Source organism: Schistocerca serialis, chromosome 3 (genome assembly GCF_023864345.2).
Source record: "Schistocerca serialis cubense isolate TAMUIC-IGC-003099 chromosome 3, iqSchSeri2.2, whole genome shotgun sequence".
NCBI lineage: Eukaryota > Metazoa > Arthropoda > Insecta > Orthoptera > Acrididae > Schistocerca > Schistocerca serialis.
In genome coordinates, this window is record NC_064640.1 from 572,291,072 (window position 1) to 572,312,236 (window position 21,165).

The window sequence follows — 21,165 nt, forward strand, 5'->3', positions numbered from 1 at the left end:
CTTATTTCAACTTTCTGCACTCTCCCAGTTAGGTATGATTTAAACCATTTGAGCACTGTCCCATTTATACCACAGTACTTGAGCTTATCTAAAAGTATTCCATGATTTACACAATCAAAAGCCTTTGAGAAATCACAAAAAATCCCAACAAGTGACTTCCAGTTACTCAGAGCATTTAATATTTCATTAGTGGAGGTATATATACGAGGGCCGTTCAGAAAGTAACCTCCGGTTGATTTAAAAAAATACACCAAGTTAAATAAAAATATTTTAATATATACATCTTACAACTACATCTTTGCACTATTTTTCTACATAGTCTCCATAGCGATTGAGGCACTTATCGTACCTCTTCACAAGCTTTGAAATTCCTTCTGCATAAAAATCACCCGCTTGTGCCTGGAGCCAGCCTGTGACCGCATCTTTGAGCTCTTCGTCGTCATCAAACCGCTGTGACCCGAGCCATTTCTTCAAATGCATGAAGAGGTGATAATCACTTGGCGCCAGGTCTGGGCTGTAAGGTGGATGGTTGATAACATCCCACTTGAAGGACTCTGCGAGCAGAGTGAGGACGGGCGTTATCGTGCAAAAAAACGATACCAGAAGTCAGCATACCACGGTGTTTGTTCTGTATAGCCCGTCGTAACTTTTTTATTGTTTCACAGTACACGTCTTGATTAATGGTTGTACCACGTTCCATGAATTCAACCAACAACACCCCTTTGGCATCCCAAAACACCGTTGCCATCAGTTTTCTGGCAGAAAAATCTTGCGAGGCTTTTTTTGGTTTGGTAGGCGAATTTGAATGTGCCCACATCTTTGATTGTTCTTTTGTCTCAGGGTTCACGTACTTCATCCAGGTTTCGTCACCGGTCACGATTCTGTTTAACAATGGTTCTCCTTCGTCCTCATAACGTGACAGAAAGTCTAATGCAGAGGCCATTCTTTGAGTTTTGTGGTGGTTGGTAAGAATTTTGGGCACCCATCGTGCACAGAACTTACGGTAACCCAATCTTGCTGTCACTATCTCGTACAAGAGAGTCTTAGAAATCTGTGGAAAACCAGTAGACAACTCCGACATTGAGAAACGTCGATTTTCACGAACTTTTGCATCAACTGTCTGAACGAATTCGTCAGTCACCAATGATGGTCTACCACTCCTCTCTTCATCATGAACGTTTTCTCGTCCACTTTTAAATAAACGTACCCATTCACGGACAACTCCTTCACTCATAACTCTTGGTCCGTACACGGCACAAAGCTCACGATGAATAGCTGCTGCAGAATATCCTTTGGCTGTAAAAAACCTTATGACAGCACGCACTTCACATTTCGCGGGGTTTTCTATTGCAGCACACATTTCAAACTGCCACATAAACTAAACTAGCGCAGGTACGACGTTCACTCGACCACGGCTTGATGCCGACTGACCTGTTGAGTGCGTGAACGCACAGATGGCGTCGCTACTCCCCCCACAACCCGCATTGTGACCAATCGGAGGTTACTTTCTGAACCGCCCTCGTATATAGCATTTTCCATTGAAAAACCTTTCTGGAAGCCAAACTGACATTTTGTTAAAACTTTATTTTTACAAAGGTGTGAAGCTACTCTACAATACATTACTTTTTCAAGAATTTTGGATACGACAGTCAGAAGAGAGATTGGGTGGTAGTTGTTGACATCAGATGTGTCCACTTTTTTATGCAGTGGTTTAACAATGGCATACTTCAGTCTATCTGGGAAAATACCGTGCTTCAGAGAGCTATTACACATGTGGCTAAGAATCCCACTTACCTCTTGGGAACAAGCTTTTATTATCCTGCTGGAAATGCCATCAATTCCATGTGAGCTTTTATTCTTGAGAGAGTTTATTATCTTAGTAATTTCAGAAGGAGAGGTGGGTGGAATTTCAATTGTATCAAATTGTGTAAGGCCTCTTCCATTAACTACCTTGCTTCTTCTAATGAACATTTAGATCCTATTTTCTCTACAACATTTAAAAAATGATTATTCAAAATGTTTTCGACTTCCGGGTTGTTGTTTGTCAAGTTTCCATTCACTTTGATGGTAATGCTATCATCCTTTACTCTTGGTTGCCCTGTCTCCCTTGTTATAATATTCCAAATTGTTTTGATTTTGTTATCAGAGGTGTTAATCTCAGACATGATGCACATGCTTCTGGACTTTTTAATAACCTTCCTTAATGTAGCACAGTAGTTTTTATAATATATGGCTGTTTCTGGACCATTACTGTTTCTTGTTGTTATATACAGTTCCCTTATGGTTACAAGATATTTTTATTTCTTCAGTAAGCCAAGGTTTTTTGCATGGTTTCTTACAATTAGATTTAACTACTTTCTTGGGGAAACAGTTTTCAAATTCTCTTACAAGTGTATCATGAAATAAGTTATATTTTAAATTAGCATTGGGTTCCTTGTACACCTCATCCCAGTCTAACTGCTGAAGATTTTCTCTGAAATTTCCAATTGTTGAGTAATTAATTGAACGCACAACTTTGAAGGATAGTTTTGAATTACTGAATGGAGCTGTCATATACTGTAACTAGCTGAGCACCATTATCAGAAAGACCATTCTCAACAGGACAAGAATTGATGTTTTTAAACTTCTCTTGGTCTATAAAAGTGTTAACTATCAATGTGCTGCTGTCCTTTACTACCCAAGTAGGAAAATCAATGACAGATGTTAAATTGAAAGAACCGAGCAAGACTTCCAGGTCATTCTTTCTATTACACTCTTTCAGTGCATCAACATTGAAAGATTGATGAAGAGTTGGGAGGGGACAGGAATGTTCAAGGAGAACTTCGTTGGTAACTCCAATGATTGGCTGTCGACTGTCATGGCGTAATAACAAACCATGGGTGAGGTTAGGAAGCAGGTGATAGTGACACGAAGTCTGCTCCAAGGACTGGCTCAACCATATCAATGACTAGGAAGGTCCCCCCAGGCTCAAGTTCAAAATGATGAGGCGGTGCCAGCAACCCAACGATGACAGTGCCGTTAACAGCACATAATTTGAGTGGTTATGGCGAGACAGTTGCAAGTGCTCGAGGTGGTAGGAGGGTGCTGACATCAGCACCTGTGTTGATTAGGAAGTAGGTTTGCATCAGATGGTCGTAAACAAATAAGTGTGGCCTGTCGGAGGAGCAGTGTGAGATGGTGGTGATGTTTGGTTTGTGGGGTGCTCAACTGTGCTGTCATCAGCACCCGGCGATGTGGGGTGATAGAAGTGTGCAGGTGCAACTTGATTAAGGCATCTTGTGGTTATAGAGCAGCCTGGTGCTTGTTTCCTCCTGTACAATTCTGCTATGGAACCAACAAAATTGCTCGGCTGTCAAAGGGGCAGAGGTGGTTGGTGGTGGTGGTGGTGGTGGTGGTGGTGGTGGTGGTAGTCTCTGAAGTGATGTCTGCCTGTAAACAGTGCTGGGGGGGGGGGGGGGGGAGGGAGGGAGGAAGGGGGCAGCAGACAGAGGTGGTGAGTGTACTTGCCGTGTTTTTCAGTGATTGATGACCATTGGCACTGTGAAGGTTGTGCGACATGGTGGCGGGAGGGGGGCCCAGGCCGAATCTCTGCATGGAGTGGAGGCAATGATGGCAGCCTGTGGCGAATGGGAGAGCTCGGGCCAGCTCTGTGGTAGTTGGTTAGCCTTTGTCACCTCATAGCCGAGTGGGACAATGGTCTTGCTGATGTCAGAGTAGCTGTTGATTAGAATATGACACTATGCCAGGGCGTGAATTAAATATGCAAGGCGAAGTCTGGAATCAAGGGGGTCATTCTCATTCAACAGCATTGTGATTTCGATGTATGTGGGAAGTTTCAATAGCCAGAGCATGCAGCCAGGTGCCAGCATAGGATCGATCTTCATCTGTAGAGGTCACCAAGGCGAGGATAGCGTGTTTTCTCAGAGGGTTTCTTCATGCATAACTACGTGTGGTTTCTGTTCCAGGGAGCATGAGATGCACTGGAGCGGGGAAGCCTTAGTCATTTACTTTTGAGTGGATGCTGCCAGGTGTAGGTCACGGATTACATCTGTGTCATTGCCAAGGTGGCTGAGTAAGGTCATAAATCTTGTCGTCATCGACAATCCTGTGGATGGATATCACAGGCACTCACACAGAGTAAACAATACTGCTGGCAGGTTTGTGTGGAACAGGGGCAGTTTGAAATGAGGGTGGGTGGTCTGGAGACTGTCCAGGGGTTGTACACACGGGACCAACCAGAGCATGATGCTGACCGATGTGGCCAGCACAGGAGCGACGGCACATGTAGTATGCAGTTGCTTCGTCTCTCTGAAGTGCCTGTCTGGCAGCAATGCAGAAGCATGTGATGCAGAAGGTGCAATGTTTTGTCATACGGAGCACAGACCTTGTGTGATATACTGTACTGATGAGGCAGTCACCAAAGTGTGGTGTTGGGTGGCTTTAAAACCACAGCAGCAGGCACAGTACATATACTGCTTGGTAAAGCAAATGGATGGGTCGCATCTCTGTGGGCGGTGTCCAAGAGCTCAAACGCACTTGGCGCAGATGTGGCATCAGACAGGGGTTGGCACAGTGTAGATGGAACCTGAAGGGATGAATGTGGCAAAAGTGCAGGCCTGCGGGCATGTTAGCACTGTATGTGTGGCAGCAGTTAGGTTAAGCAAGTCATGAGGTGCAGGAGACGTAGCTGGAACGAGTTTGATGTCACTATTCAATGCAATGGGATCACTTTTGAGCAGAACAAACACAGTGTGGTCATAGTTGCGACATGAGACACAGGCACTGTGATGGGATTGACCATCATAATTTCCTGTCCATACATCAAAACGGTAAATGAGATAATGGCAAGATTTTTTGACAGAGCGCATTGATGATGCATAGGAAATGTACCATTAGGAGTGTCCATGTAGCATTGTGAGTGGAGAATATCAGTCGAAAAGCCACTGGAAAGGTTCAGAAGACCACGGATAGGTGCAGGTGGTGGAACAGAGGGTAAACAATGACCACACGAGATAAAAGTTAAAGGATAAACAGGGCTTCATTGTTCGTTATTCCACTCGGCATTGTTTCTGTCTAAATCACTGCACTGACGTTCCTCTAGTCCAGGTCAAACAATACTTTGTAAATTGTCACATGGAATGTTCATATCACATTTTGACACTGTTTGAAAAATATCCTCTGTACTGTCGTTGATGCAATGAAGTGAAGCGATGAGCAATGGCAGCACTGTTGAGTACCCAACCAGCGTGGCAGATTTGTTCAAAATCGTGACACGGTGCCATAGATTGACCACCACTGTAGGAAATGCAGTACCAGTCAGAGTGCATATGTAATAAACAGTATACGGAGTATGCTGCACAAATCCTTATCAGAGGTTAAACACATACTAAACTGTCACAGATCTTATGTTCACCCTACTGCACAGGGCAGCAATGTTTATTTTATCAGTCCCAATTATGTGCTGCAAATGACACTTATCACAGTTGCCAGCAACACCTCAATCACTTTGGACTTTGACACAGGCAGTCACATGCACTGGACCTTCCTCGTTGCAAAGACAGTCGAGCCGGTCCTGAGAGCAGACTTTCTGCATCACTTTCATGTGCTTCCTGACCTTGCCTGCAGTTTGTTATTATGCCGTGATGGTCAGCAGCCAATCATTGGGGTTATCAGTGAAGTTCTCACCAAACATTCCTGTCCACCTCCCTCTTCATCACATGGAGATACACTACTAGACCATCACCTAAAGAGCTCAGCACTCTTCAGCAAGCTTCACTTTCTGATGGCCAACTATTCTTTGCCATGCACGACAAATGATATCATAAGATGCAAACACATCGATCTTCGGCAGCATGCTGTTGACACTGCAGCATCACTTCATGCAGCAAAGCACAACCTTGCTGTCATACAATGTTCACAACAGCCATGCCACATGTCTGCCTCTTTGGAGACAGCATACCCACTGCTCTGCCCAGTGACCCTGCTCCACAACACTGTGTTTCTGGTCACAGATGTGCACCCATTATCGGGCCATATGCAGTTTTTTGTTTGCAATGGTACTGTTCATCGTATGAACACTACAACTGGCCTGCCTGTCTGAAGTAGGCCATGATGCATCCCTCCCCACAAACTTAGAGCGTCGGAGGCTGCCATGGACAAACTAATGGAGGTAGGCATTGTCTGCCTATTGGACAGTCCCTGCGTGTCCCCAATAAAACTTGTTTTAAAGAAAGACAAATCATGGCACCTGTGTGACAACAACTGGTGGCTCAATCACCAAAATATTGGAGACAATTATCCAGGACTTTGACCAAATGTTAGTTTGCACCAAAATATTCAGTGTTACTGACTTTATAATAGCATACATGCAGATTCCCATGGCAAAAGAGAACATACCAAAGACTAATCACTACACCTTTCAGACCTTTCTGTCACTTGTCACCACTCTCTGGCCAGCTCTATTACAACCAGATCAAGACTTACAGAACCTCTTTTGTGACCCCCAACACAGTCTTCAAACTTGAGCAACATACCTTCCCTGGCTTCACCAAACCGGTTTGACGTGACACGCCCTGCGACCAGATCCGACCAGTTGTCCCGAAACCTTTTCAAAAACAAATGTTCATCCTCATCCACAATCTCCCTCACCCTAGGGTATCACCCTACGTTTGTTCAGTGACAATGTTTCATACAGTCTCGTGTGGAAAGACTGTGCCACATAGATCGAAGCATGCATCTACTGCCATGCTCAGCTCCAGTTGGCCAATTCCAGGACCCCAAGGGGAGGTTCCAACACATGCACATGGAGGTAGTAAGACCACTTCCAGTCTCTTGATAGACAGTGTTACGTTATACCATTGATCGAGAGAGTTATGTAATGTGTCAAGGCTGCATCTTCTGCTGATATATCAGCCGAGGCTGTTGCCGAAGTTTTTATCAACATGTGGATTGCACGTTTCAGCTGTCCTATGTCACTCACTATGGAGCAGGGCATGGAATTTGAGTCTCCTCTATTCAATGAACTGTGTCATCTTTGCAGCTCCCACCATTTCCATACCACCGCCTATCACCCACAGTCTAACAGTTTCATTGAAAGATTGTAATGCACGTTAAAAGTGGTGCTAATGTGCCATCCTGAATCATGGACCTAAGCCCTTCCATTGAGTATTGTCCACACCACCCATAAGGAAGACCTTGATGTAACTTAAGTAGAGATCCTGTACAGCGAGACATTATCCCTTTCTGCCAATTTTGTCGTACAGGCTACAGCCCCCATCGATTGTGATCTGCCAGATCTAGTCGCCCACATCAGACGCCACATACAGAACCTGTATATACCAAGCCCATGCCCCCCCTCCCCCCCTTTCACACCGGGCAATGGCTTGGGTCTTCGACCATAAGGATCTGCCCCCTGCTCGTATGTGGTGATGCACACCCTGCACCCGTCATGTATAGGCCCTCATTGCAGCATGAACACATTTATCATCAAGATCGGGCAAATGATCGACAGTGTATGTTAAGAGATTGAAGCCAGCTTGGACCACTGCAGAATGGTCTCTGTAGCTGCCATTTAGCCCTGCAACCGACCAACCATCTTCTACCCCTTTCCACACTGCAGTTCAACCTCTCAACTTTCTCCCAGAGGATATATCTGTCATGCTCTATGATGAAAACGTGGTCATCTTCATGCAATATGAAGACAGGAGATATGGAGCAAGCATGATTTTGCACCGTTACCACCTTACCTTGCCTATACCGGCTGATGCAGACATGGCAGAATTGATGTACTATCTCACTACTGAGGGCTCCCTCAAAAATCACCCCGGTTTATGGCATGACTGTCCTAGCTTCAGTCGACAACAGAAATACATTGTCGGCCATTTCACCCTTGACACCCACTGCTGAGGCTGCTACCATGGACAGCACACTGGTACTGGCTACTTCCCACTATGGACGTGCCCTCCAGCCTCCTCAGAGACTACGAGATCTCTGGCACCACTGCAGCCGTTGCCCCAACACAGATCACTGCAGAGACCTCATCACCTTGCAATGCCTCCCCTTCCCCTGTGCTCCACACTATGGGGGACAGGGGAGAGGGGTGGCTCTAGGGTGACTTCTCGACTAGAGGTCACCTCTGACTGACAAAATACACATCACTGCCCTGTGCAGCAGAGTGATGGTTTAGTATGTGTTGAACCTCCTACTGGTTTAGACCATGACTTAATTTTGTCCAGCAAATGAAGTATTTGTTTACCACAGTCCATGTACTGTTTATTATGTATGCATTTCCACTGGTACCGTATTTCTTACACATACTTCAAAGGTGTACCGCATTTCCTACACACAGTTCAAATAAGACTGGGCTTATTGTATGGGGAAAAATCTTTAGTACTCTATTGGAAACACCATCAAAACCACATAAGGTTTCATTTTTGAGAGAATGTATGATTTTCTTAATATCGGAAGGAGAATAGTTGATACATTCATATGAATGAATTTTATGAAAGCTGGTTTTTAAACATAGTGCTGTGATTTTTCTCTAACTTTTTATTCCTAGGCTTTCTCCTACACTTAAGAAATGATTATTAAATATATTTGCTACCTATGACTAATTTATAGCTCGTCCATTCAGTTCAATAGTGATGTTATCTTTTTCTGTGTCTGGTCATGTGTCTAGCTTCACTACATTCCATATAGCCTGAAGTCTTGTTGGAATTACCGAGTTCCGACAATGTCCATGTTACTTGAGTTTTTAATAAATTTTCTTAGTAATTTTGAGTAGTTTTTGTAGTGTGTAACTACTGCAGGATCCCTACTTGTTTTTGCCAAAAGATACATTTTCCTTTTCCTATCACTAGATACTGAATGCCTATAGTGATACCTTTTTTTTTGTACATGGTTGTTTGATGTCCTTTTTGATTACCTTATGCTGGGAGCTACTTTCACATGAGGATATGAATTTATCGTGGACTAGATTAAATATGTTAGCATTTGGTTCATCACATGAGGGACAGTCAATAAATAACTAAAATTTTTTTCTGAAAGTTGGTTCATTTTATTCAGTATTCCAATACACCATATTATTCCCCACTCATTTGGCTACAAAACCCTCTTTTTCAACATAATCTCCATTCAAAACAATGGCCTTACGCCACCTTCCAGGGGAGCAAAGGGGACGGGGGTGGGGGAAAGCCTGTATGCCAGCATTGTACCACTCTATTGGTCGACATCGGAGCCAATGCCTTACTGCATCAATAACCTTATCATCATCATCATCATCATCATCATCATCATCATCATCATCATCATCTACATAACTGATTCCCACAGAGTGCATGCTTCATTGGACCAAACAGATGGAAGTCTGAAGGTGCAGTAGGGTGGGCAAGGCTGTAGGTCCAATGAAGTTTTATGAGCTCCTATCTGGTGCACAGACTTGTGCGAGGCCTTGCATTGTCATGGAGAAGGACAAGTTCGTTTGTATTTTTGTTGCAATGAAATGCTGAAACCGTTTCTTCAATTTCCTGCAGGTAGCGCAACACACTTCAGAGTTGATTGTTGCACCATAATGCACCCAGAAGACCATTGTCATGATCACTTAAAATGAGTGTCTGCACATTCCAGCCAGCTGGCTGGCATGCGGGAGATCTGAAAGGTTTGTGTGACCTTGTTGAGATGACAGACACTTCGTCCAACACCCACCATGCTTTTGTTCACTGTCAGGTCTCTCTAGACACGCTGCAAGCACCTATTAATATCTGTGATGCTCTGGTTTTCTGCCAAACGGAACTCAATGACACCACTCTGCTTGGAATGCACCTCCATTACAGATGCCAATTTGAAGTGGATGTGTAGCACCTACACCTATCTGAACCTCATGAAACTACAGGGGATGAAGTGGGAATATTCCATGATGACTCAACAAATTCTTCATCTTGAAACTGGCCATGGAAAAATGTATTCCATTACTTATTGACCGTCCCACTAAAATTTCATCCCAGGTCATCTCTTGTAAACTTCTTGGAATAATTATGGACTTCAGGACAACTGTTTTTAAGCGGTTTCCACTTAGTAGTATCCACACTGTAAGGCACTATGTTATTTATCCTAACTAACTGTGAATCATGATTGAGAGAGAATTTTTTACTGGTCTGCCACTTTTTACTTTGTCGTTCAGTTTCGCCTAAGCACAATGTAAATATGTCTGCACCACCTAACCACTGTGTCATGATGGTGCGGTGTTTTCATACATTTCCACCAACTCAGTTTTCATTGTTTCAGTGTTGGTACCCTTCAAATACAGAAAAGTAATTACCACATTTAACTTCTCTTTATCAATGGACTTTGCCATTTTGTTTTAGCTCTTTAGTGGTACTGGTGCATAGGGATTTCAATGTGCACCACAACTGCAAACATGTAACTATAAAAAAATTAATTATGTAATTTAACTTTTTTGAGGTGATAATTAGCCTTTACAACTATCATCCATATATCAGTTGTTACTTGCCTCTATGTAAACTAAAAATTCAATACATATCTAGTTTTAGTCACACAGAACAAATTATTATATTGCAAAATCGCAACAAACTTTAGCGATTCAAACCCAGAGTTTCATCCATCAATACACACACTTTAAAATTGCAGAAGAGCAATTCTGAATTCTCTCTTTTTCTTTTTTTTTCTTTTTTTCTTCTTCTTTTTTACACACTGAACAACCTTTAGTTGAACTGTCTAGCCCCTCGAGACGGGATTTCACAAAAGTGTAGCACACTGAGGAACAACAAATACGTGTCTCTAAATATCAGCAAAAAATTTAATGGGGAATGGAATCTCTTTGCTGGTATTCTCAACAGTTCAGCTCCTGGATTCTACACATAACTGGGATTATTTTGTCAATTACAGTTGGAGAACACCACAGCTGTTTAGTACACTGCACTGTAAGAACTAGTGCAACCAGACACAAGTTTTTTTAGGAATGATTTTATTGAACTATTATTAGTTTTGGGCCCAAGTCAATTGTCAGGCGGTAGCATTGATTTCTTGTTATGTTTTACATTTGTCTTCACAATGAACTCTCCTTTACATTTGATGATGGGCTCAGGCCCGAAACCACTGGAAAATTTTCACTAACACAACCTTAAAATATCAATAAAATGATGTAAAAATTATATAAAACATTAGTACAGTGAGTTATAAAATGAACTAGAGCAATGGAAAATTTTGTAGGAGGTTGCATAGTTAATTTAAAATTGCTTCACAAAATTTCATTCGTTGATATTTATGAAAATTGTTGGACAACGATTTTAAGGCTCCTGGTAGTTATCAAACTTGTTTGTCAAATTCACTGTATGCTATCCACAGGTCGTTAAAGCAGTGTATGTATGTACAACCAAGTTTGCCAGATTTAACCTCAACTTGAAGGAGCTGTCGTGTTGTGCGTTCATTTTGTGATGTACTTTTAAACTAATGGGAACTATCAATGTAGACAAACCTTTTTAAGCATTGACCTTAACACTAAGAATAAAGAAGAAAAAGAAAACAAGATGTGGTCCAGGAAATGGTTGAAACAGAGATAAATATACCCACAAAAATCTTCTAAGGAAAAATTAAACTCAGAAGCTGATGATTATGTCATCTTTCTCCAAATGGACAGTTTTAATAACTTCTTACAATTACTTTGCACTTTCACTGAAAAAGGGGAGCACAATTTTGTGGAAATTGTGTTTTCTTTTACTTGGCCCTCTAACAAAGTTATGAAATACCACACAGTGGGACCATACACACCACCTGTGGAAGAACAGATCTCTCATTTTTTCTCATTTTAGTGCACTCTCACTTGTTATACTGTGCATGTAACATTTATTTTCTTATCATCATAATCCTGCACACAATATATGGCTGGGAAAGATGCAACCTGTGTACCATTTTGCTAATTGCTTGTGCTCTCTTGCTTTTATCCCTGTTCATAAATTCAATAACTATGGAAATTCATGGTGCCATCAGATAAACCACAATTAAAACTACATCTCCCTAAAAATTCAGACTACATATCAACATTGTGTCCACCAATTTTATCAGATCTGCCGTCGGTCAAAATTTCACTCAAACACGTCAGACCCTATATAAGTTTGATAAACAGGTCAAATATAGCTGCACACTTTTACAATAATTTGGCAAACTAAATAAATTTTGGCAACTTTACTGATTGTTTATAGGAATCTATAGAGCTATAGCAGAGTATGACAGTCAGCATGCAGAGATTTTGTGAATCTGTGAGTGAACATATGTTGTCGAACAACACAAGGCTGTAGTTAGAAAATCTTTGCACATTTGGTGAAACAATTGGAGCATACACTGACATACTTCTTTAGTTTTATAAATGAATCTAAAATACTGACGCATGAATATCAATACTTCACAAATGGAAATTAAGTTTGGTGCAATATCAATACAAATTACTAAAATTTTTGTTTCAATACCCACACCTGCCATAAGTTAACAATAGTAAGTGATGTGACAATGACTAAGCAGTTGAACCATCAATTTATTTGCAACATGTACAAAAACATTCTTAGCAACACTTTTGCATTTTTCCTCGAGGTGCATGCACTGCTTGTTCTTGCCAACATTAGAAGAATAAATTACTGTGTCACAAATAGATGTTAAACACAAACCTGTAAAAAACTAAGTAAAATCCTACAAATGACATTATCCTTTGAAGATTAAACACAGTACAGTACCTAAAACAAAAATGCAAACTTAAATTCACATTTCTACAGCCAGAATATTCGGGGTTTTAGTACTTGTGAACTATGTGTAGTTCATAAGAAAGGAAAGATTACATGTCAACAGGCACAGGGCATGACTAATAAGATATATTAAAATGAAATGGAGCTGTTGATCAACTGAGTGACAAAATTACTACATGTGTACACCATCTCATTTAGAAGAATATCCATGATGAGAATTCTGGCTCAGAAATGTTGTCTTCCTAGGGAATGAAAGTCCCTCTCCCAGTTCCCACATTACTATATGAGTCTATCTTCATAACCTAAAATGACTATTGGTGTAACAAAACAGTTACATGACAAAAAACTCACAAGGAAACTTACACATTCGACTTCCAAATAATGGTTAAGAGCTGCCATGTGCTAATTTAAAATAGCATGTTTTGTTATGTTCCAGTTCATTTGCACTCTTTGGCTGCTAAGCTGTACTTGTTGGTAGAAGCAGGAAGACTGCCATTTGAACTACTAGCCAACCTATGCATTATACAAGTGGGTGGTATTCACTGAGTGAAACAGCCTTCATTTAATTAACTTCACAATCAATACTGCAAATAGCACCACATTTTGAGTATGAACATCTCTATAATGCACTATCATGAAACACAGCTGCTCGTTACAATACGAGTGTGTTGTCAGCATTGAATGAAGTTCACTCAATTTTTCCATAGTCAACAATGAGTTTTAAGTGAGCAGCACTGCACGAATGCAGTTTACTTATAATATAGTGCATGATGATGTGTAGAAGCAATGTGAATAGAGTAAAAAAGAATGACTTCTCTATTCATAAGTTTTTGCACCATATAAACAGATGAAAACCGAAAATGGAAATAAGGGGAGCAAAAAATGTACCACCTGTGACAAAATCTCACAAGAAAAGGTTGAGTCGAACTGAAATCTCTATTAGAAGTACCAATAATTGTACTGATGATGAAAATTTAGAGCTAGGCAGTGCCTCTGCTGGTATCAACTGCTGCAGTGTAAAGGGTATTAGTATCTTTGAAAACAGTGACAATGTCTATCCCCCTGAGTTGAAAAAAGGAGAATGACAAAGTGTAAGATTTTACTGAATCCATGACATCCTGACTTCATAATTTCCAGTATGATGTCGATGGCACGAAGGAAACATTTCCATTGGACAGTTTGTCATTATATCCAAGAGTGATTTATTCTGAAGCAGATATTAGGTGCGTTTTTTTACATTGTGTGCGCTCTTTTGGCCTCATATAACATGAAGTAGTCGTCATGGCATATTAATGTCACGACCATTCATGAATTTCTGAAAGTTTCACCTTTCTGCAAAAAATACGTATGAATTCCAATGGAACAAAGATGCAGTTGGAAATCCAAACAATTTTTTTAATGTTTTGAGAGACAAGATGTTTGGAAAGCGTAAAATCTGAGAATGCAGAAACAGGTTTTCCTGTAACTACGCTGTTAGCTTGTTTATGTTTATAGTTTTTACCAGTAACTAAAAGTGCACTGTGGAAACAAATAGGAGAAAATTGTGAGTAGGGATAATTTCTAATTCACATATGTGGGGAAAATCTTTTACTGAAATCAAAACCTGTGGACACCCCTGTTTTCATGTGCTGAAGTGACAGTTCACCTGACTGGCAACACTGAACAGTAATTATGATACTTGATAATTTCATATATAATAAGTGAAATTAATTCCATAAAAGTCATTTAGAAAGTTCTGAAGACATTGCACCTACCTGTACACATGTAAGCCACATCCAAATTCAGTGAATCAATGATGTTTATCACATGACACAGCTCCTTTCTCTACCACTGAAAACCATCCACATGCCAAAGGGAAACCAGTGTTATCTCTCAGCTGAAATTCTTGGCCAATATACTTTTTCTCTCCTTATCAATGGCAGAAAATATGGGGTAACTATAATATTAAGCAAGTTCTGTCCCTTTGGCACCAGATATTCTTACTGATGCTGTAAAAACCTGACGGTTTCACCTGCATCCTCTAAATCACAACAATAAATTCATGCAGATTACTTTGTTATCACTAATGGATTGTGTTTCATGATCTAAATACCAAATATATTCCACTGAAAAAGGAAAAGCTTACCACTGTTTTTATTACAGGGGCTTTTGCACTGCTTTCAAAGAACATGAAGTAAAAAGAGAGAAAAATCCATAATTTTCTCAGTGTTTTTATCCTTTTTGTATCAGATTTGTGGCACCAAGGAGCCAAGATATTGCAGATGGAGCACAATATTTTGATTATCCTGTGGCTGTAGTGGCCATGGTCTCACTGAGGACAGTTTTGACGGTCACTTGAAGTAATTTAGCTGCCAGTCCAGCTAAGCTATGAGACGCATGTGGATGTGGTGGTGCGAGTCCAATGCGGTAGGAAAAGTTTAATGTGTATTCGACATGAACGAAGGAAAACAGACACAAATACACTTAGCATATAGTAAAAAACTGAAATCTAAGTTGAATTGGAAACTACTACCATAATTAAAAGAAGATTCAAGTTTCTTCCAATATAGAAAACATATTTATGACTACAAAACAGATCTTCCAGTGCACAAGTGGACAGAAATTTAAGTGATTGAGTCCTATTGTATTAAAATAGCTCATTTTTCCATTTGTATTTGAACTAATGTATGTTTACTTTGTGACCTTTTAGACAAGACTGCAGTCTGGTGTTTTTACAGACTCTTGTCAAATCTTGAAAGGATATTAACTCTCATCTATGCATAACAAATACATTCTGATTTACCATAGATCACACTTAACTGTGTCATGGCTGGATGGGTACATGTACGGATGTTCCAGAATTTAAATTGTGACCTTACAAGCTGATTAAGACTTTCAGTAATCAAGCAGTTATCATGCAATTTTACATCATATTTACGGTGTATTTATTGCAGCTTGTATGCTGATGTCTGGACAGCACTGTTTGTTTGGATAACACATGACAGTTTTACACATAAATGCTTTGTAATATCATTTGTTCATAGCATGACTTACATTTACCACTATGGAGCCACCACTATACACATTGCAGTCTTTCAGAACAGAACAAACAATAAGTATTCTGACTGCACACATACTTCAAGTTTTTTGGTATTTTAATTCTGATGTATTATTAAATCTGTGTGTAAGCTGGAAGCTAAGTTATTATGCACATTCACAAAATGAATTATGAAATATAATTTTTTATTATTGCTTACCTGTGAAGTTTCTTTTCCAAGCCAGAAATGGATATCCCAGTTGTATGTGCCCTTCCTCTCCACTGTCTGGAAAAATAAAGTAAAAGAATTATTGTAATACATGAATTTTTATTCTCTAAGTGAAAGGCTCTCAATTATTACTCTGTGATGGGCAAATAATTGTTATGCCTTAATAAACTGTCATGCTAAAATAAATGAGGACAACAAAAGGCATCCAGCAGAAGCTGAAAGCTTCAGGTAATCACTAGGACATTGAGGAACGTTAAAATTTTATTGGGGGACTTCGATGCACACACTGGAAAAGAAAGGAAGTTTTCAGGAAACCTGGTTGAGAGTTTCCATCACACTGAACAACAAATAAAAATGGGGAAAGACTAAAAACTACGCACAGGCTTTAACCTCAAATTAAGGTCCACAAATTTGAAAGAACTCCCAACGAAACAGAAAAGTTGGAAATCACCTAATACAAACCTATGATAATATCAGGTCAGTGTGTAGCTACATCTTTTAATAATCAAAAAGAAATCGTAGAAAGTTAGAAACGGTGCAAATACAGATATCCATCACTATCTAACAACAATAAAAATGAAATTTATTCCACAAAGAAGGATTCCAGGACAAGGGCACAGGTTTCATAAAACTGATATTTAAACTCCGACAGCAAAGAAACAAGAATTTCAGGAACAAGACTCAAAACACTGGAAGGAGACCAAAACAAAACTAGCCGAAACAGCCTTTGAAATAGCATCACTCAGAAGACTGCTTACAAAACAGACCTGGCAGAAATGGCACTCCACCAAAAGAAGTGAAGGCTTTATCAGCTTTAAGCAATGAAGGTGTCAAACATTGAAAACAGTATGGCCATCAGAAGGAACTTTGGCAGGAACCAGCTATCACTAATTGAAGACAACCTCCAAAAGAACAATACCAGGAACTTCTACTAAACTTTCGAACAATGCTTCCAAACTTACCAACCACCTAACATGTGCTTTAAAAATGAAGATGAAAAATTAGTCCCAAATAACCAAGAAAACTGGAATATTAGCAAGCTATTTCAAAAAGCTGTTGAATTCTGAGGAACAAGGAGCTAAATTTCTAGGCCAAAATCCAGGATGAACTTGAAGAAGCCCATCATGTTTGATCAGTTCTCGGGTATTCGACCGGGTAGTGTCAATTTCTCCACAATATTTCAAAAGACGTACACACTGCCATCTTCAGGTGGTTCCTGACGAATGCTGTGCTGTTCCTCTCGGCGCCCTATATATACTAGCCATTACCCCCTCCACCGTTCTTCTCCTGGTGTCTTAGGTACGGCCGGCGCAGCAGCTACTGGAGGTGGTGGGGGAAGCGGTGCCTGGGTCTGAACTGGGGTCTGCAGTCTCCCTGCAGCCGCCGTCGGGGGCCATCCTCGATCCCTGGGACTGCATCTTTCTCTCCAGGCTAAGTGCAGCATTCCAAGCCTGACTAAGTTGATATTAATTAGATTGTCCTGTACAACCAAAAGCAAACAAGACACACACTCAGACAGACTGCGCCAAGACAACATGAAGAAGAAACAGAAGAACACAAGTCATTGGCGTGCATTCTGCTTGTCAGAAACACCTCAAGAAAAATCGGTAGAATCCTGGGGAAACACAGTGTGAAATGTGTATTCCAGCCCCCTGCAAAAACCTTGACTCTACTGGGTTCAGTGAAAGATGACCTAGGCCTTCAAAAACCAGGCGTTTATCAAGTTCCCTGTCAGTGTGGAAAATCATACATTGGGGAGACAGTCTCGCACTGTAGAAGAGAGGTGCTGTGAACACAAGCGCCATACCGAATTACGCCAGGCCACTAAATCAGCCGTGGCTGGCCATTGTATAAAGACTGGCCATAGTATGGACTATGAAAAAACAAAAATACTCTATCAATCCTCCTACTTCTGAGACTGCGTTACTAAAGAGGCCATTGAAATCTGACTACAGGACTATCTAATCAATAAAGACAGCGGCCTTCAACATAGTCAGGCATGGAACCTTGAACTCAGCCTGGAGAGAAAGATGCGATCCCAGAGATCGAGCATGGCCCCCGACGGCGGCAGCAGGGAGACTGCAGACCCCAGTTCAGACCCAGGCGCCGCTTCCCCCGCCACCTCCAGTAGCCGCCGCACCGGCCGCACCGAAGACACCAGGAGAGGAACAGTGGAGGGGGTAACGGATAGTATATACAGGGCACCAAGAGAAACAGCACGGCTTTCATCAGGAACCACCTGAAGATGGCAGTGTGTATGTCTGCCGAAATATTGTGGAGAAATTACGATGCTACCCGGTCGGATGCCTGATAACTGTTCAAACTGGAAATACGCCAGGAAAACTTCAGATCACAAACCCCATCATGGGTGAAATCTAAAATATTGTTAGATTTGATGAATAAGAAGGCCCCAGGGAAGATTCAGTAAGTGCGGAAATGTGGAAACTTCCATGTGCTGAAACAGTTGAAAAGCTAAACTATATCTTTCAGAAAGTTTGGGATACAGAATCCATTCTAGAAGATCGGAACACAGTGTTAATTTATCCAATCCAGAAAAAAAAGGAGAATAAACCAACCCCAACAACTATACAGGAGTTTCCCGCCTTTCTATGATTTGCAATACTCTTGAAAGAATTTTGTAGGGCAGGATGGGAAACCAATTGGATCAGCAATTAGAAGTGTACTACACACTGTTGAGAAAATTATGACCTTGCATGGAACAAATTTTACATCTAAAATTTATAATCAGGTATCTAAGAATGAAAAATGAAATGTCCACAGGACATCATGTTACGGCTCAAACTGTGTGCAGTAGGCTACATGATGCACGACTTCACTCTCAATGTCCATGGCGAGGTCCATCTTTGCAACCATGACACCATGCAGCATGGTACAGATGGGCACAACAACGTGGTGAATGGACCATTCAGGATTGGCATCACGTTCTCTTCACCGGTGAGTGTTGCATATGCCTTCAACCGGACAATCATCGGAGACATGTCTGGAGGCAACCCGATCAGGCTGAATGCCTTGGACACATCGTCCAACGAGTGCAACAAGGTGGAGGTTCCCTGATGTTTTGGGGTGGCATTATGTGGAGCCGACCTATGCCACTGGTGGTCATAGAAGGTGCTGTAATGGCTTTCCGATACGTGAATGCCATCCTCCCACCGATAGCGTAACCATATCAGCAGCATATTTGTGAGGCATTCATCTTCATGGATGACAATTCTCGCCCCCATCATACACATTTGTGAATGACTTTATTCAGGATAATGACATCGCTTGACTAGAGTGGCCAGCATGATGTTAAGACATGAACCCTATTGAACATGCCTGGGATAGATTGAAAAGGGCTGTTTATGGGCAACATGACCCACCAACCACTCTGAGGGATCTACGCCGAATCGCCGTTGAGGAGTGGGACAATCTGGACTGACAGTGCCTTGATGAACTTGTGGATTGTATGCCACGATGTATACAGGCATGCATCAATGCAAGAGGACATACTACTGGGTATTAGAGGTACCCGTGTGCACAGCAGTCTGGACCACCACCTCTGAAGGTCTCTCTGTATGGTGGTACAAATACAATGTGTGGTTTTCATGAGCAATAAAAAGGATGGAAATGATGTTTATGTTGATCTCTATTCCAATTTTCTGTACAGGTTCCAGAACACTCGGAAGTGACGTGATTGAAAACCTTTTTTTGATGTGTGTAGTTAGATAATTTTTTTGGTAATTGTGAATATGGTGATGTTGATTTTTATATTAATTTATTATGAGCTTGTAGCTATCCAATGACAGTATTAATATGTAGTTCACAACAGATGCTTCTCTATACCAGTGTATACTCTGAAGGTTCTCATTTGTGATAGGATTTACAGAAGGCTCTTTCTAGTTCCTCCTTTGCGATATGATCTACACCACACTGAAATTATGAGTGAAAAAGAGGGTATTACATTTTCTCACTGTGTGGATTGGAGACCAAACAAGCAGTGGAGTGCTCTTCAGCTAAGGAGTCCATTAGTGTAAACATTTATTTAGGTCATACAAGCTGTTTCTACAGTAGTACTTCTGGAAAATATCATCGTGTAGAAGTGAGGAATGAAAAACAGGGAAGACTAAGAAAACTGGACTTTAAAGATTCAGCTGCATGTTACAAAATCAAGTGGACAAAAAGTATTTGGATGAATATCTCAGGCAACAAACTGAGTATTATACAATCAGAAGGTTTTTTTTTTTTTTTTTTGGGGCGCACAACTTCAATGGTCATTAGCGCCCTGACTACGTTAAGAATGCACCGCGAGGCACAAGTTTAAAACAACAACTAAAAGGGAAAACACAATAAAAGACAGACTGACAGGCATAGGATTAAAAAACAGCATCATCAAATGTCCTTAGAGAGGTTTGTCAAATTGATAAAACGAAGAACACGAGCAGCTGCTCGTGGGTCATCCGCTAAAATGGCATCTAAAGTACATGGCAGGTTAAGATCTAGACGCAGTGTGTTAAAATCCGGACAGGACATTAAAATGTGGCGGACTGTCAGCAATTGCCCACATGGGCAGAACGGCGCCGGCGCAGCCGTCAGCAGATGGCGATGGCTGAACCGGCAGTGTCCAATGTGTAACCGGGCCAAAACGACCTCCTCCCGCCGAGAAGGGCGGGAGGAGGACATCCAAGCCGCGGGAAGAGGTTTCAAGGCCCGACAATCAGAAGGTGACAGATACAAACTGGTGAACCAATACCTTATAACCATACGCTTGATAGCACTCTGGGCCATCTTTGGAACAATACAGCAGCGATTCTGCATGCATTCAACAAGTCCTTGGTAACTTTCCAGAGGTACGTGGCACTGTATGTCTACACATTTCACACAATTTCCACAAATTACAAGTCAGTTTTTGAGGGCAAGGAGCCACCAACCAATTGCATCCCTAATGTGATCCACTGGGTTCATATCACGGAAATTTTATGGACTACACAGCAATGTGAGTTTATTATCGAGCTTCTAAACCACTGTAACACGATTCTGTCATCGGAACATGGACACTCATCCTGCTGGAAAATGCCACTACATGTTACCATAATTAAAGGAAGATTTAAGTTTCTTCCAATATAGAAAACATATTTATGACTACAAAACAGATCTTCCAGTGCACAAGTGGA

General features: G+C 41.2%; 1 protein-coding gene across 2 annotated transcripts in view; it reads right to left on the minus strand.

Moving 5' to 3' along the window:
- The window catches only part of LOC126470465 (gelsolin, cytoplasmic), a 298,993-nt gene that overhangs the window by 87,356 nt on the left and 190,472 nt on the right, over positions 1–21,165 (minus strand). For both annotated transcript variants that reach the window (XM_050098324.1, XM_050098325.1), the window contains exon 3: positions 15,986–16,051. In XM_050098324.1, the coding sequence (XP_049954281.1) occupies positions 15,986–16,051 (66 nt within the window). The remainder of the gene's footprint in view (positions 1–15,985; positions 16,052–21,165) is intronic.